Genomic DNA, 15,445 nt, shown 5'->3' on the forward strand with positions numbered 1-15,445 from the left:
TTTAAAAAATCAGGATCTATTTCTTTATTTTTATTTTACTTTTTGGCTGTGATGGAGCTTAGTTACCCTTCATGCTACAGTGCCGGCTTCTCAATGCTGTGGCTTCTCTTGTTGCAGAGCATGAGCTCCAGCCCAGGGGGCTTCCGTAGTTGCGGCACATCTGGTCAGTAGCTGGTGCCTCATTGTGCTTAGTTGCCCTGTGGTGTCTTCCTGGACGAGGAGTCCAAGCCTTGTTCTCTGCACTGGCAGGCAGACTCTATCACTAGACCACCAGGGAAGCCCCCTTGGAAGCTGTTAGCTGTACACTGCCTGCGGCAGAGTTTATTTAAGCCCTTTGGGGAGCCTGGGAACTCTCTGGTCCCACTCTGGGCAGCCCGCCTGAGGGTCCAGGGCTGAGGTGGGCCCGGAGGAGGCCAGGGATCCCCAGTGCCCGCGGTGCGCCCCCACTGCGCCGGGACCTGGGTCTGTCCCATTGACGTTCCCGCCGGTTGTCGGGCGCCACCTGACAGCCTCTTTCATATCGTCCCTTCCCTCTACAGCAGCGGTCCCCAGCCTTCGTGGCACCAGGGACCGGTTCTATGGAAGAGAATTTTCCCATGGAAAAGGTGGGGCTGGGGGTGGTTCAGGCGGTGAGGCAGGAGGTAGGTGGGTCCCAGGTAAGCATTCGAGATTCACTCCCTGCGGACTGAAACTCAAGAAGAGACTAGCAGGACAATTTAGGGAGGAGGCTGGGCCCTGCCCAGACCACAGATTTCTCAGGAGGCCTGACCACATGTGCACAGAAAGTCTCCTTGGAAGTCAAAGGGGAGTGACGTTAACTAACGCCAGGCTGCCCACCGGCCTCTTGGCTGGAACCCGTCTTGGCTGAGCGCGCACATCCGGGAGAATCCTGAGATGCACCAACTGCGGCCTGCGAAGCAGGCAAATCAAAAAGACCCGCCGAAGGAAACCCGGAAGCCACGCCCCAGTTCAGTCAGCCAAACTGCCACGAGGGTCCGACTCAGCGACTGCGTTTCCCTCAGTCGGCCGGAGTGTTTGTCCGCGCGCCCGGACTCTCTCCTCTTAGTAAATACTGGCTCCCTTCTGTCTTCTCTGCGAAGCGGCAGGGTTGGGCCCCTCGTCACCGAGCGCGGGTCTGGGCCGTGTCCGGCGCTTTCACCGCGGCGGCCGCCCTGTCTCTGGCTGGGGCCGACGCCCGGAGGGCGCCGGGGCGGGCGCATCGGCTGGCTGTTGCTGGGCGGCGGGCCTCCTCCCCTCTCCGAGGCTGTGCCGGCAGCTTCCCGGGGCGGAGGCCGAGACCGGCCCCTCAGTCCAGGCCTGGGTGTGGAGCCGCCCGCCGATCGACCAGCCTCCACCGGAGCCGCTCCAGACGCCGCAGGGAGCGGGAGAGGGTTTCCCGGGACCAGAGGTGGGAGCCAGGCCAGGCCTGGCTGGAGGCCCGCGGCGAGCCGGGCTGCAGACTCGCCGGTCCCGGTCCGTGGACTCCGTCCCCCGCAGCCACGACTCCGGGCGCTGGGCCTCCTGGGCCCCGCGCCTCCGGGGAGGCAGTGACCCCCTGGAGCCCGGGGGGCTGTTTGGTTCGCTCCGGAGACGGTGCTGCCCACGGGGTTTCAAACCTTGTGACGGCTCAGAGCTGGGCCTCTTTGCATGTTGGCATCCGCTGGGGATGTGCCAGTGAGGGGGTCCTCCGCCCACAGAATTTGTCTTGGTATTTGGCGAGGGGACTTCCGGTGCATGGATGAGGAAGGCAACTCACGGCGTGGGCTCTAGGGCGTGCCCCTCCCCTGGCGGTGTGTCCACACCTACCGCGAAGGGGCTGGGGCTTACCTGTGGCCTGGCGACACCTCTGCACTGCCCTGAGACTTTCCCCCCAAGTATTCAAAGTGTACTCTGGCCTCAGACGTTACAGTGGTGTTTCCTCTCATCCCCTAAATCTCATGCCTGCCCTTTCGTCACATCTAGACTGGAGTATGCTCTTACCCGTTTTTAGTTTATATAACTTATAACCCACACCCCTGCACTATTTATTACACTTAACTACCCTTTCTCCTTGGAAATTTCCATCCTATCCTTTTCTTCATTCTCTGTCTTCCTGACTCCCCGCCCCCCACCTCAGGGTTTGCACAGACTTCATTGTGACAAAGGAGGCCCTATAGGGCAGGGCCAACGCATGTGATCCAAAGATGTCACTGTGGAGAAAAACCGAGGTCATGATGGCAGGTGACTGAAGGACATGATCCAGAGGAGGCCAGCCAGCCAGGGACACAGCAGGCACAGTAAGCAAAGGCCAAGGGGGCCAGGGTACACGGTGGCCAGGTCATGGGGCGAGGGAGGCCAGTGCCCACCCCTCCTGCTTCTTGCAGCTCCCCAGGTGTAAAGGGACCCAGCCTCGTGGCAGGAGGAAGCACAGGAAGCCAAGTGAGCCCAGTGAGGACACCCCATGGGCTGGAGCTGCTCCCTGGAAGCATGGAATGGACATGGGGACGCAGCGCTGGGAGCTGCCAGCCTGGCCTCCCAAGCCTCCCAGTAGCAGCAGGGACACAGTCGCACGGAGCGGACTGCAGGACGCAGGCAGCTGGAGCCCAAGGTTGTGAGGTCAGAGTCCTCCCTCACCTATTAACCACAGAGGCCTCCTTGTTTTTCTGTCTACTGCGCACCACACGCTTGGACTAATGTGTGGCACACAGTGGTGACTATAGTGTGTGCTAAGTCACTTCAGTCGTGTCTGATTCTTTGCAAATTCATGGATTGTGTAGCACACCAGTCTCCTCTGTCCATGGGATTCTCCAGCAAATACTGCAGTGGGTTGCCTTGCCCTCCTACAGGGGATCTTCGTGACCCAGGGATCGAACCTGCATCTCTTACGTCTCCTTTGTTGTCTAGTGCCACCTGGGAAGCCCGGTGATTCTAATAGATGTGTTCAAAAGCAACAAATGCATTCTCTAATGTTCCAACTGCTGTTTTGGCTGGTTTTAAGTTGGCTTTTTTTTTTTTTTTCCCTGTTGTGGAAGTTGATAAGTTTTGAGAGGGGACTTCCCGGTGGTCCACTGGCTAAGACCTCATGCTCCCAATGCAGAGGGCCAGGGTTTGATATCTGGTCAGGGAACTAAGATCCCACATGCTGCAACTAAAGATCCTGCATGCCACAGCGAAGACTGAAGATTCCGCCTGTGCTGCAATTGACACCTGGTGCAGCTCAAGAAAGTTAAGTCCCCAGGCCACTTAAAAGCGTAAGTGTTTTCTTCCCAAATCCCCTTCCTTCCCTTTAAGTACTTTGCTGGAGTTAAGCTCTGTCTTATTTCTGTATCCTTCCCAAATTGTTGTGATGTGCAAAGGATTAATTCTTAATTTCGTTTTCAAAATTCCAACTTTCCCAAACAAGTGACTTACTTCAGTAGAGTCCATAAGCAGTTTTCCCATTCTTAGGCGGGATTCTCATTATAAGGAAGTCCACCTTACTACTATAGTGACCTTAAAAGTCTTGCCAAAATCAGCACTCAACTCTCTTTCCCTTGGTGTTTCACTTAGTATGTCTGGCAAAAAATGACAAGTTTTGACTTTTTCCTGTGATAATGTGCAGGGACATCATCCAAGTCTTAATTCACATTGTAATTACAGTGATTATTTACAGCGAAGTAACTTGTAGGTACTTTTTAACACCACACGAAAATGATACCCGGATTTTTCTCTCTCTACTCCTTTGAAGAGCTAGTAATATTGAATTGGCACAAAACTTTGTTTAGGTTTTGCTATGACGATGTTATGCGGAAGCCTGAATGAACTTTTTGGACAGCTCACTATATGCTGTGGGTCCCAGCCGCTGGTAGCAGTGATGGATGCTCTCAGCTGGGATGCCCAGGCACTCACTCCAAGACCTTATCATTTCATTGAGTCCTACTGCCACTCCCCCTGCACCAGGGCCAGCACTGGTGCAGTACCTGTGGTTCTTACTATAGGAAGAACTTACTACAGTTCTTACTGTAGGAAGAACTTCAACAAAATCTGATTGGAAACTTGAGGAACAAGACATTATTGAGAGACTGTGGAGGGTGTCCTGGGGGCCTGCCACAGCGAGGTGGTGAAGGGAAAGGAAGGGAACAGACTTGAAGCTCTGTCTTTTTATTAGTTTCCAAGGATGGTGTTTCTAGGGTTTCATGGTTTTCACTTGTCCTGAGTAGGTTTACAGAACTCAAGGGTGTACTAGGGTGCAGGAAACTGGAAGGGAGGGTTTCTTACACTGGGGCACATACAAGTACTTGAATGCTTTCCACGCTATGCTGAGTGGGGGATAGTAAAACGGATAAATCATCAGCAACTTCCAAAACACCTAGCTTACAAGCATGGGGCCTGGGTGCAGTCAGTATGTTTAAACAGCTTCAGAGAGACCAAATGAACCACAGCTAGAATGTGGTAAATTCTACTGGAATGATGGAGGAAACTTATGAAACATAGAAGCTTTTATTTAAAGATGTATTTTGCAAGCAGCTTGGGATACCTCAGCACTGTATTTTGTGTGAAAGTTACTTGGAGCAATGAAGATTCTTTGTCTTAGAGTGGTCCTGAGATGTTAGGTGTTACAATCCACTATTACAGTGGGCCTAGTGGAGCTAGGTGAAAGCTTCAGAAAGCTGAAGCTCCCGTCACCCATTCCAAAAATGTAACAGCCAAAACTGGGAACAAGCCAATGTCCAATTAGGTGGGGAAGCAAACTGGGGTACATCTATAGAGGAATACTCAGCTGTGAAATGGTTACTTACATAAGCAACATTGTGAACTGCATGGGGAAGAAAGCACAATATCATTTTAAAAGTGAACAGTTTAATGATTCCAACAATATAAAATTTTATAAAACAAGCTAATTTACTGTGAAAGAGTAAAATCAATAGTGGCTATAAGGGCAGAAGGGAGAGTTTTTAAAAGGGTACAAGTGAGTATCCTGGTAGCTTAGAGGCTAGAATCCTGGGCTTCACTGCCACAGCCCCAGATCAGCCTCTGGTTGAGTTGAGATATCCCAGAAGCTATGCAGTGTGGCTTAAAAAACAAAGGGAACAAGTAAACTATTTGTTGTAGATATGTTCTTTAATAGTTTTATGGGTGTACAAGTAAACAGTATCATATTGTACAATTTTAATCAATTATATTTCAATAAAACTTTGTAGAAATTTGTTTTACATAGAAATTTTCCTAATTTTTTTTTTTTTCATAACCAGAGCTTTAGAAACCTGTCTTTCCCTGGCAGGCCCTCCATCAGGGAAAAAATATACTGGTAAAGACTGTTTTTCAGTCAGCAGGAAACTGGTCACAAAAGCTATATCCCTGGGCTCCAGCATCTTGCTTCACCCCCGTCTGTCACTGTCTGTGCAGCATGAGGCTCAGGGTGAAGAGTCCAGAGGTTAAGAGAATAAGCAAAGCTTTATTTGCTCTGACACTGACCTCAACTAAAGGAAGAACACATAATGGGAGTGTCCACACTCATCTAACACATCACAGCCACCGGGACATTTGCGGAGGTGCCTTTACAACAGGCACTTCCTTTCATTGCCACAGCCTCCTCCAGTGCATATAACCACATCCAGCATTTCCGTGTGAAGTTTCTGGCTTCACCCTTGAAACTGCTCAGTAACACCAAAAAACCCAGCTTGAGACCTGAAGGCACATGATTTTTGCAGTACCTGGAGCTTCTCCACAACAGTGCTCAGGATTATGTGTAATACTGGGGAAAAGGGAACTGATTTCTATGCTTCTCACAGAAGCACCAGAGGTGCTTCTTACAGGTGACCTCTGGGTCCACCAAATTCCTTGCATCCAGGCCATAAATTAGGACCCTTTACTAAAGCCTTCTTTCCTAGGAGACTTTTGGCAGCTATGCAAGCTGGACCTCTAGTGGAAGGTGGTAAGCCTACTGCTGCCAATGTTACCCACACTTTACTAAAATTGGATTGAGCCCTAATTTGTTAGAGGGGAAGGAATATGAGGTAACCCTGAAAATTATTCATACTGTTCTGTAAAGAATGGGACAGAGATGAGACCTCTCCCTCCCCTGATCAAACTGCCAGGACTGATACAAAGTGTTGGAACCTGGAAACTACTGGCTGGTTAGGGATGAGGCTTCTGCCACAGAAACCAGAAGGGATGTAACTGAGGAAACAGAGCCAGCAGTGAAATATGCAGAAAGGTTCCTAAAAGCTCCCCACCAACCTACAAACTCAAAGGGAATGTTTCTGCTGTGTATGTTCAGCTGTATAATGCTCAACTTCTAGAAGATGGCCCCTTCACAAAGAAACCCATGTTCCCTGTTGGGCTTAGACCTTTAAGATGGTTTCTCCAAATCTGCTGCATAATTTTCTAGTTGAATATAGACATTGGCTGTGACTGGTGTTCTCACAGTCATTGCATTCGTGAGGTTATCTGGTGTGCAGTTTTCTGTGTTGAATGATGTGGGAGCTTTGACTGAAGGATTTCCCACATTCCCCACATTCATAAGGCTTTTCTCCTGTGTGAACTCTCCGGTGCTGAATGAGATTGGACTTTTGGCTGAAGGATTTCTCACATTCATCACACTTGTAAGGTCTGGCTCCAGTGTGAATTCTCTGGTGTTGATTGAGGGTGGAGCTGTGGCTAAAGGATTTCCCACATTCTCCACACTCATAAGGCCTCTCTCCAGTGTGAATGCGCAGGTGCTGCACAAGTTTACATTTGTAGCTGAAGGATTTTCCACATTCAGTGCATTTATAAGGCCTTGCCCCACTGTGGATCTTCTGGTGTTGAATGAGATTGGAGCTTTGGCTAAAGGAATTCCCGCACTCACCACACTTATAAGGCCTGGCTCCAGTGTGAACTCTCTGGTGTTTAATGAGAGTAGAGCTGTAGCTGAAGGATTTCCCACACTCGCCACACTCATAAGGCCTCACTTTACTGTGAATCTGTAGGTGCTGCACAAGTCTTAATTTGTAGCTAAAGGCTTTCCCACATTCATTGCACTTATAAGGCCGTGCTGCAGTGTGACTTCTGTGGTGCTGAATGAGTCTGTAGCTTTGGCTAAAGGACTTCCCACATTCGCTGCACTCGTAAGGCCTTGCTCCTGTGTTATCAGGTCTCTGGCAATTGATAAGGAGGGAACTTTGGTTAAAAGGTTTCTCACAGTCATCACAGTCCTGGTAGTTTTTTCTAGTGAGAATCTGCTGATCCTGAAAAAGTGTGTATTCACAGCTAAACAGTTTCTCATACTCACTGCACTTGTACTGACTTTTTCCATCAAAAAAGGGCTCTGCACACTGAAAGCTGCTCTGTGGCTTTGTCCCTTTGAGTGTGGCCTGATGCTGGAGGAGGTTCAGCATAGCCAGGAAATCCTTGCCCACTTCCTCACAAGTGAAGGGCTTTGCTGATACGTGAAATCTGTAACTTCTCACACGGGCCTTGTCTGTGTCCCTTCTGGATGGCTTCTCGTTGCTGGGCTCTGGGTGGAGGCCAGGGCTAAACCTTGGTTGCTTCTCATACTCATCACAGGGCTGTGAGTTTTGCTCAAGATGCAGGCCTTGGTGCTCAGGCAGCTGTAGACCGTCTCTCCTGGCCCTGACACACCCCTCACAGGGCTGTGTCTTCTCAATGGATGGGTATGGAACTACAGTCTTGCCCCGTGATGTTTGTTCTACGGGAACACTCTCCACAGAAAATGCCACTGCCTCCTCCATTCCATACCAACAACCTGAAAGCACAGACGTGCGGGTGAGATGCCTGTCGTCTGTGGTGAAGGGGGCAGCCTCTACACAATTCTGTGTAAGACTCAGCACAGCCCATTGGACTGCTCTCAATATGAGGTTGATATGCAGTATTGGGGCTCTGAAAGTCTGAAGAATTAGGAAGGCCTCATAAGATGAAGAATGTAAAGGAGAGGGGTGCAGAAAAGAAAGAGACATCTGGTTCAAGTTCTCTGCCAACACCCTTCATGAGAGCCTTGGCTGAGTGACATTTCAGTGCTATGCATGAGTTTTATGAACAGCAGCGTGGGACAGTGGTTGGATTTTTTGGCAGCACAGTTAGAGGTGGCAGGCTCATGAAGAGGTAGCTTAGCCCAGCCCTGTTGACCTTAGTAGCTACTAGCCAGGCAACTGGGGAAAGGAGGCAGAACCTGTGTCTAAAGTGAGCAGAGTTGAGTACAAGGTACTGGGGTGGGTGTGAGGGCCTTACCCAGTGAGGTCACGAGCGCAAAGTTCTCCAGCATCACATCGTGGTACAGGCATCTCTGATTCTCATCCAGGAGACCCCACTCCTCCCAGGAGAAGTACACAACCACATCTTCAAAGGTCACACTTCCCTGCCATGATGGGGGAAAGATGAAATCACAAACTCTCCCAAAGACCACAACCCATCACTGACACATATACCCATGCCCACCCTCTCTCTAATTCAGGGGAGATGAAACCAGACCACTGTCTGCAAATGGCCCCACTGATCACTGGGGCCAGAAGTCATCAAGAGGAGGCACATAGACAAAAAGATATGGTACAGCTCTCAGGCAATGTCCCTGACTTGTGGACAAATCACGTATGTCTCACACTGGGGCCCTGAGCCTTACTCCTTCTGCAAATGCACACCCTTCTTAATATAGGACATCCCTCACACCTCCAGACACCACAGCCGCATGTCTCAGGCCACCATCTGGCCACCCTATAGCGTAAGTGCCTCTTTGGCGTCCCTATAAATTATGGTAGTTCAATCATTTCCTACTTTATCCCAGTGGGGAGGATGAGATCATGTCCTATGGTTATAGAGATGACCAAACACAGGAGACCTGAGACCTAATGTTGGTCAGATGAGATCAACAGCAATTTATTAATCATCTACTCAGTCTGGGAGATGAGGAAACCACACACTCACAGAGCCAGAGTGGAGCTACATGAATGAAAAGAGTGAACAATGATCCTCCAGGGGCAGGCAGGGATCTGAAGCCACCTGAGAAGGGATGAGCAGAAAGTCCATTTAATCCCTGTGAGAAAGAAGACTGTTGGGTTAGGAGACTTTATGTGTAGGAGCAGAGTGAGAAGAACCAGCACTCAGGCCATCTGAAGTCCTCATGGTTTCACAACACAGCACTTAAACACAGGTTTTAATCTTTAATTTTAGGCTTATACCACAACCAGGCAAAAAACATCCAGAGTATGCTTTGCCAATTCAAACAGGATTCAAACACTCCCAGGGACTTCTCATGACTTCCTGAGCTGCAGCAGCCCCAGATCTTTCTCTGGAGGCCTCATTACGTAGGGGCAGGTCCTTGCCTCAGACTCTGCATTCAGAACATGTCTGCTCTTAGACACACATGGCCGTCTCCACTTCTGGGCTGCACTCTCAGCCATCACAACCTTCTTCTGTTCACCCAAGCCACATTCAAAGCTCAGCGCCATGTAGTGGACCACCCCAGGCCTTATGACTCACAAATGACCACATTTGCCCAGGACCTTGGTGCCACTAATACCAGTCTCTCTTCAGGTCCCAGGAATCACTGTATCGTCCTCAGCTGTAAAAGGCAAGTGGGCCAATAGCTATCATCTAAGTGCAAGGCCCCACTGGGGGCGCCTAACCCCTGCCAGCCAGGCCCCATCCCTGGGGAACCCAGAGGGTACCTCCCAGATACAATCACATGGGCTCAACCTGTACTTGTCAGTCCAATGCTGAGGATGTGGAATCATCAGCTCCCATGATCTCTCCACATGCACATCTCTCATCTGCAGGCACAGGTGTCCCAACTGTCTCTCTGACTCATTACACAGCTTAAGAGGCCTTGATAAAGAGAACCCCCTACTGCTACAGCCCTGTGCAAGACCCAACCACCTGAAAGTGAAGTCACTCAGTCGTGTTTGTCTCTTTGTGACCCCACAGACTGTAGCCTACCAGGCTTCTCCGTCCATGGGATTTTCCAGACAAGAGTACTGGAGTGGGTTGCCATTTCCTTCTCCAGGGGATCTCCCTGACCCAGGGATCGAACCCGGGTCTCCCTCATTTTAGGCAGATGTTTTTACCGTCTGAGCCAGGAAGTCCAACCATCTGAGGCAGCCTAAAATCCAGCCCCCCTTGTCTGCCTCTGATCTGTGCTTCAGTCTCAGGCACCCAGAACCATGTGTGGATCTTAAGAGATCCCATAGCCCTGTTCCTAATTTGTTTGCACTTGATGCTCCTTTGGGGATCCCTGGTGGCTCAATGGTAAAGAACCTGCCTGCCAATGCAGGAGACATGGGTTTGATCCCTGGTCTGGTAAGAGCCCCTGGAGAAGGGAATGACTACCAACTGTAATATTGCCTGGGAAATCCTAAGGACAAAGGAACCTTGTGGTCTACAGTGGATGGGGTTGCAATGAGTCAGACACAACCGAGCATGCATGCACTGACGTCCCCTACTATCAGAGCCCTTCTCTTTCCTACTACCCTTATTGAAACATTTGCAGTCTCAATCTTTGGCTTATTAAGAATTAAAACTCACTGGTACTTTCCATGTGAGTTCCCATGGTCTTTCCTCTACACCTGAGTCCTAACTTCCTTATTACAAAGACACTAGTAGTTCGTGCTAATAACCTCACTGTAACTTAATTACCTCTTTAAAAATCTACCTCCAAATACAGTCCCATTCTGAGGTCCTGGGGGTTAACACTTCAACTTAAAAGCTTCAGGGGATGTAATTCTGCCCATTACATGGGCACAAATGTCCCCATTCACCTCTAAACTCATCTAGCAGTGTGAGTGAAATACATCAGGCTCCATGAAAAGTCACCACAAAGTTCTTGTGAGTCAAGAAAATGTTGAACAAGAGCAGCTCCAGCCTCAGGGTCCCTTTGCCCCAATTATTCCTGGGCCTCTGCATTCACCACAGTCCACTCTTCCCTTGGGAGTCTTGGCCACTTGTTAGACTGTCCCTTCCTCCCACAAATGCCACCTCCTCCAACCGGGTGCCCCAGAAAGAGATGCAGAATTAACACTCAACCTGTTCTTTCTGACCTGAGAGTAAAAATACCAAGGATGAGAATTCCCTTTCCTAAATGTGACACTGAGTTCCTTCCACTCAGTGGTCACCACCTATGTGGGTCTAACGCTGAACTGTCTCAGATTTCTACATTTTTATAACCTCCAACTAACCGGATACCTCCATTGTATATTTTCTGAAACACATCAGGCTCTTAAACATGGCCCAAAACAACACTCCCGCTATCCTAACTGGAAACTGTTCCCACTCCCTCCACTGACTGCTCCACCCTGTGAATGGAGACCCCCATGTTCAGCTATAAAGACAAAAACATCTGTGAAGAGGCCTTACAAATAAATAGCTGAAAAAAGAAGCAAAAGGCAAAGGAGAAAGGAAAGATTTACCCTACCGAATGCAGAACTCGAGAGAAACAGCAAGGAGAGATAAGAAAACCTTCAAAGAAACAGAGGCAAACAATAGAACGGGGAAGACTAGAGAGATCTCTTCAACAAAATTAGATATACCAAGGGAACAATTCATGCAAAGATGGGCACAATAAAGGACAGAAAACAGTATGGATCAAACAGAAGCAGAAGAGATTAAGATGTGGCAGGAATACACAGAAGAACTATACAAGAAAGACCCTAATGACCCAGATAACCACGATGGTTATCCTGCAATGCGAAGTCAAGTGGACCTTTGAGAGAAGCATGACTACAAACAAAGCTAGTGGGGGTGATGGAATTCTAGCTGGGCTGTTTCAAATCCTAAAAATGATGCTGTGAAAGTGCTGCACTCAATATTCCAGCAAATTTGTTTGGAAAAGTCAGCAGTGGCCACAGGATTGGAAAAGGTCAGTTTTCATTCCAATACCAAAGAAAGGTACTGCCAAAGAACATTCGAATACTGTACAATTTGCACTCACTGCAGTATGTGAACTGAGAGCTTCCAGATGTACAAGTTGGATTTAGAAAAGGCAGGGGAACCAAAGATCAAGTTGCCAACATCTCTTGGATCACTAAAAAAGCAAGGGAATTAAAAAAAAAAAAAAATCTACTTCTGCTTCATAGACTACACTAACACCTTTGTGTGGATCACAACAAACTGGAAAATTCTTCAAGAGATGGGAATACCAGACCCCCTTACCTGCCTCCTGAGAAATTTGTATTCAGGTCAAGAAGCAACAGTTTGAACCAGACATGGAACAACAGACTGGTTCAAAACTGGGAAAGGGGGACTTCCCTGGTAGTCCAGAGGTTAAGAGTCTGCCTTGCAATGCAAAGGGTGCAGGGCTGACCCCTGGTCAGGAAACTAAGATCCCGTGTGCCAACATGCCTTGGAGCAACTAAGCCTGAATTGGTTCACTGCAACACCAAAGATCCCACATGTCCAACCAAGACCAGATGCAGCACAGCAAAGACCCCACATGTCCAACCAAGAACAGATGCAGCCAAATAAAATTTTAAGACAACAACAACAAAAAAAACTGGGAAAGGAGTCAAGGTTGTATATTGTCACCCTGCTTATTTAACTTACATGCAGAATACATCATGCAAAGTGCTGGGCTGGATGAAGCACAACCTGGAATCAAGCTTGCCAGGAGAAATATCAGTAACCTCAGATATGCAGATGATACCACCCTTATGGCAGAAAGCAAAGAGGAACTGAAGAGCCTCCTGATGAAAGTGAAAGAGGAGAGTGAAAAAGCTGGCTTAAAACTCAACATTCAAGAAACAAAGATCATAGCATCTGGTCCCATCACTTTATGGCAAACAGATCGGGAAACAATAGAAAACAATAGAAACAGAGATTTTGTTTCAAAATCAATGCAGAGAGTGACTGCAGGCATGAAACCAAATGATGCTTGCTTGCTCCTTGGAGGAAAAGCTATGAAAAACCTAGGCAGTATATGTAAAAAGAGAGACATCACTTTGCCAACAGACAGAGCTAAAGCTATGGTTTTTCCAGTAGTCGCTTGAGAATTGGACCATAAAGAAGGCTGAGTGCCAAAGAATTGATGCTTTCAAACTGGTGTTGGAGAAGACTCAAGAGTCCCTTGGACTGCAAGGAGATCAAACCAGTCCATCCTGGTTTGAAGGAACCAGGAAATCAGCCCTGAATACTCAGTGGAAGGACTGATGCTGAAGCTGAAGCTCCAACACTTTGGCCTCTTCTGTGAAGAATCAACTCATTAGAAAAGACCCTGAGGCTGGGAAAGGCAACAGGAAAAGGGGGTGACAGAGATGAGATGGTTGGACAGCATCACCGACTCCATGGACATGAGTTTGAGCAAGCTCCAGGAGACAGTCAAGGACAGGGAAACAGTGTGTGCTGCAGTCACGGGGTTGCAAAGAGTCGGACATGATTCAGCAAGTGAACAAAGATCCAACAACTTCACCTCCACAATTGTGTCTTACACACATCCCACCTGAACTAGTGTGGCAGCCTCCTCTCACCCTCCCACCTAAGATGGAACATGCTGGGCAGGGTAAGGTAAGGTCACCTCCATCTTATGGTCCAAATCTCCCCTTATTCCTACCACCTCCAAAATCAATACCCATATTCCAGGTCTGAGTCCTACCTCCCTGCTCTATTCTCATCAGAAGGAGACTGACATTTCCCTGAATACCGCCAGGCTGGCTTCACCTTCAAGCATCTTGGACATACTGGTACGTGTGCCCGTGAACACTTCAGTTTACTGATCTCTGGAATTGGGAACACTTCTATATAGTAACCTCCAGCCTTGTCCTGATGTTTCTCCAGGGCCCTGATACCACACAGATAGGGTTGCAATCAGTGAGCCCTGGGAACCCTCCCCTTACTGTGAAGATTCCAAAAGTGCTTCAGCTGTGTGGGAACGACAAGGTAGAAGTGGAGGCAGGCAACCAGGGTGGAGCTTCACGGGCTCTGCTCTGCTCACACTGGAGCAGAGAGACCTCCAGCTGCCTAAACCCTGGGAGATTCAGTCCTCAGCCACAGGACTCAACCTCCGTGTTTCACTGTTATCAACCCTTTTAAGCTTGTTTTCCATCTAAAGAACCTCCTGGGAAACTTCACATTTCTCCTTCACCGAAATTCTCCAACAGTCCCCAGGGTTTTCAGAATGAAGAAATAACCCCTGAGCCTGCCAGTCCAGGTGCCATTTCATTTTAATTCCCTGTTCCCTAAAGAAACAGGTTTCCTGAATGCTCCCAGCTCAGTCCAACCTCCAAGCTGCTATACTTGCGGCTCCCTCTGCCCATCACCCTCTCCCACACGCCATCACTGTCTGTCAGACACAGGGCCTGACCTATGACTACCCCACAGCCTGGACCCCAGGGCTGCAGGCATGTGAGCAGGTGCCCCACACCCTGGGCTTTAGTGTCTGGTGGGGTGAGGGCCCAGAGGACGAGGGTTACCTGATGCGGGTCCCTCAGTGTCGCCGCCGCCATCGGACTCCGAGGTGCAGCAGCCTAGTGCTTCAGATCTGTCTCTGTGAAGCAGGCACAGTGACTTTTCTTGCTCACGTCTCCTTCTCAGTCTGGGTCACCTTGGAACCGACCCAGTGTTCTGGAACCTCTGAGTAGGAAACAGATCGCCACTAGGAGGATGCGGGAAGTCCTGTCCCAACACGATGGTACACACAGAAATGGCCCTCTCCTGGACCTTCATTGGTTCCACGCTCACGTGCCTTTGTTGGCTCGGGGTCCTCTGGGCACTGTGGTTCTCACAGCAGTGAATAAAACACTAAATTAAACAAATAAAACAGTGAGTTAAAACTCCTCTGCCTACATGTATAGACTCTGCCCATAGTGCAGGAGATACAGAAGATGTGAGCTCAATCCCTGGGTTGAGAAGATCCCCTGGAGAAGGAAATGGCTTTCTTGCCTGGGAAATCCCGTGGACAGAGAAGCTTAGTGGGCTACACTCTATGAGGTCACAAACGAGTCAGACACGACTTAGTGACGAAACAACAACAGTATTTTAACTCCTCACCGAATTTATTTTTTTAATTATTTTTTTACTTTTGCTTGTGTAGGTCTTTGCTGCTGTGTATGGCCTTTCCCTAGTCGCAGAGAGCGGGGACTACTCTGTAGCTGCTCTGCATGGGTTTCTCATTGCACTGGCTTCTCTTGTTGCTGTGCATGGGCTTAGTGGCTCTAACAGCCTGTGGGATCTTCCTGAAGCAGAGACTGAACTTACATCCCGTGCACTGGCAGGTGGATTCTTACCCACTGTGCCACCAGGGAATGCCTATCTGCCTTTTTAGTAAGTGGTAATGCTGTCTCAGTGATTCAACCTCACTTCAAGAATCAAGAAGAAATATCTCAAAACAGCCAAACCTTACACCTAAAGAGACTAAAGAAAGAACAATCCCCCTCAAGTTAGTATAAAGAAAGAAATTATAGGGGCTTCCCAGGTGGCTCAGTGGTAAAGAATCTGCCTGCCAATTCAAGAGACACGGGAAGACCCCACATGCTGCAGAGCAACAAAGCCTGTGTTCCACAACTGCTGG

At 48.9% G+C, this 15,445-nt stretch overlaps 1 protein-coding gene and 1 long non-coding RNA gene across 2 annotated transcripts in view; one reads left to right on the forward strand and one right to left on the reverse strand.

Moving 5' to 3' along the window:
• The first annotated feature begins 979 nt into the window (after positions 1–979).
• LOC114118101 (uncharacterized) lies at positions 980–5,179 on the forward strand. The gene is made up of 3 exons (XR_003591648.3): positions 980–1,065; positions 2,117–2,276; positions 2,364–5,179. It is a non-coding gene; the product is annotated as an uncharacterized LOC114118101 (long non-coding RNA).
• LOC101117358 (zinc finger protein 501-like) overlaps positions 5,061–15,445 on the reverse strand; it is a 49,656-nt gene continuing 39,271 nt past the window's right edge. The window contains exons 3-5 of the mRNA XM_060399198.1: positions 14,349–14,676; positions 8,188–8,314; positions 5,061–7,705 (exon numbers count right to left, since the gene is read on the reverse strand). Of these exons, the coding sequence (XP_060255181.1) occupies positions 6,405–7,705; positions 8,188–8,314; positions 14,349–14,381 (1,461 nt within the window). The 5' untranslated portion in view covers positions 14,382–14,676 and the 3' untranslated portion in view covers positions 5,061–6,404. The remainder of the gene's footprint in view (positions 7,706–8,187; positions 8,315–14,348; positions 14,677–15,445) is intronic.

This window comes from Ovis aries, chromosome 14 (assembly GCF_016772045.2).
Source record: "Ovis aries strain OAR_USU_Benz2616 breed Rambouillet chromosome 14, ARS-UI_Ramb_v3.0, whole genome shotgun sequence".
NCBI classification, from domain to species: Eukaryota; Metazoa; Chordata; class Mammalia; order Artiodactyla; family Bovidae; genus Ovis; species Ovis aries.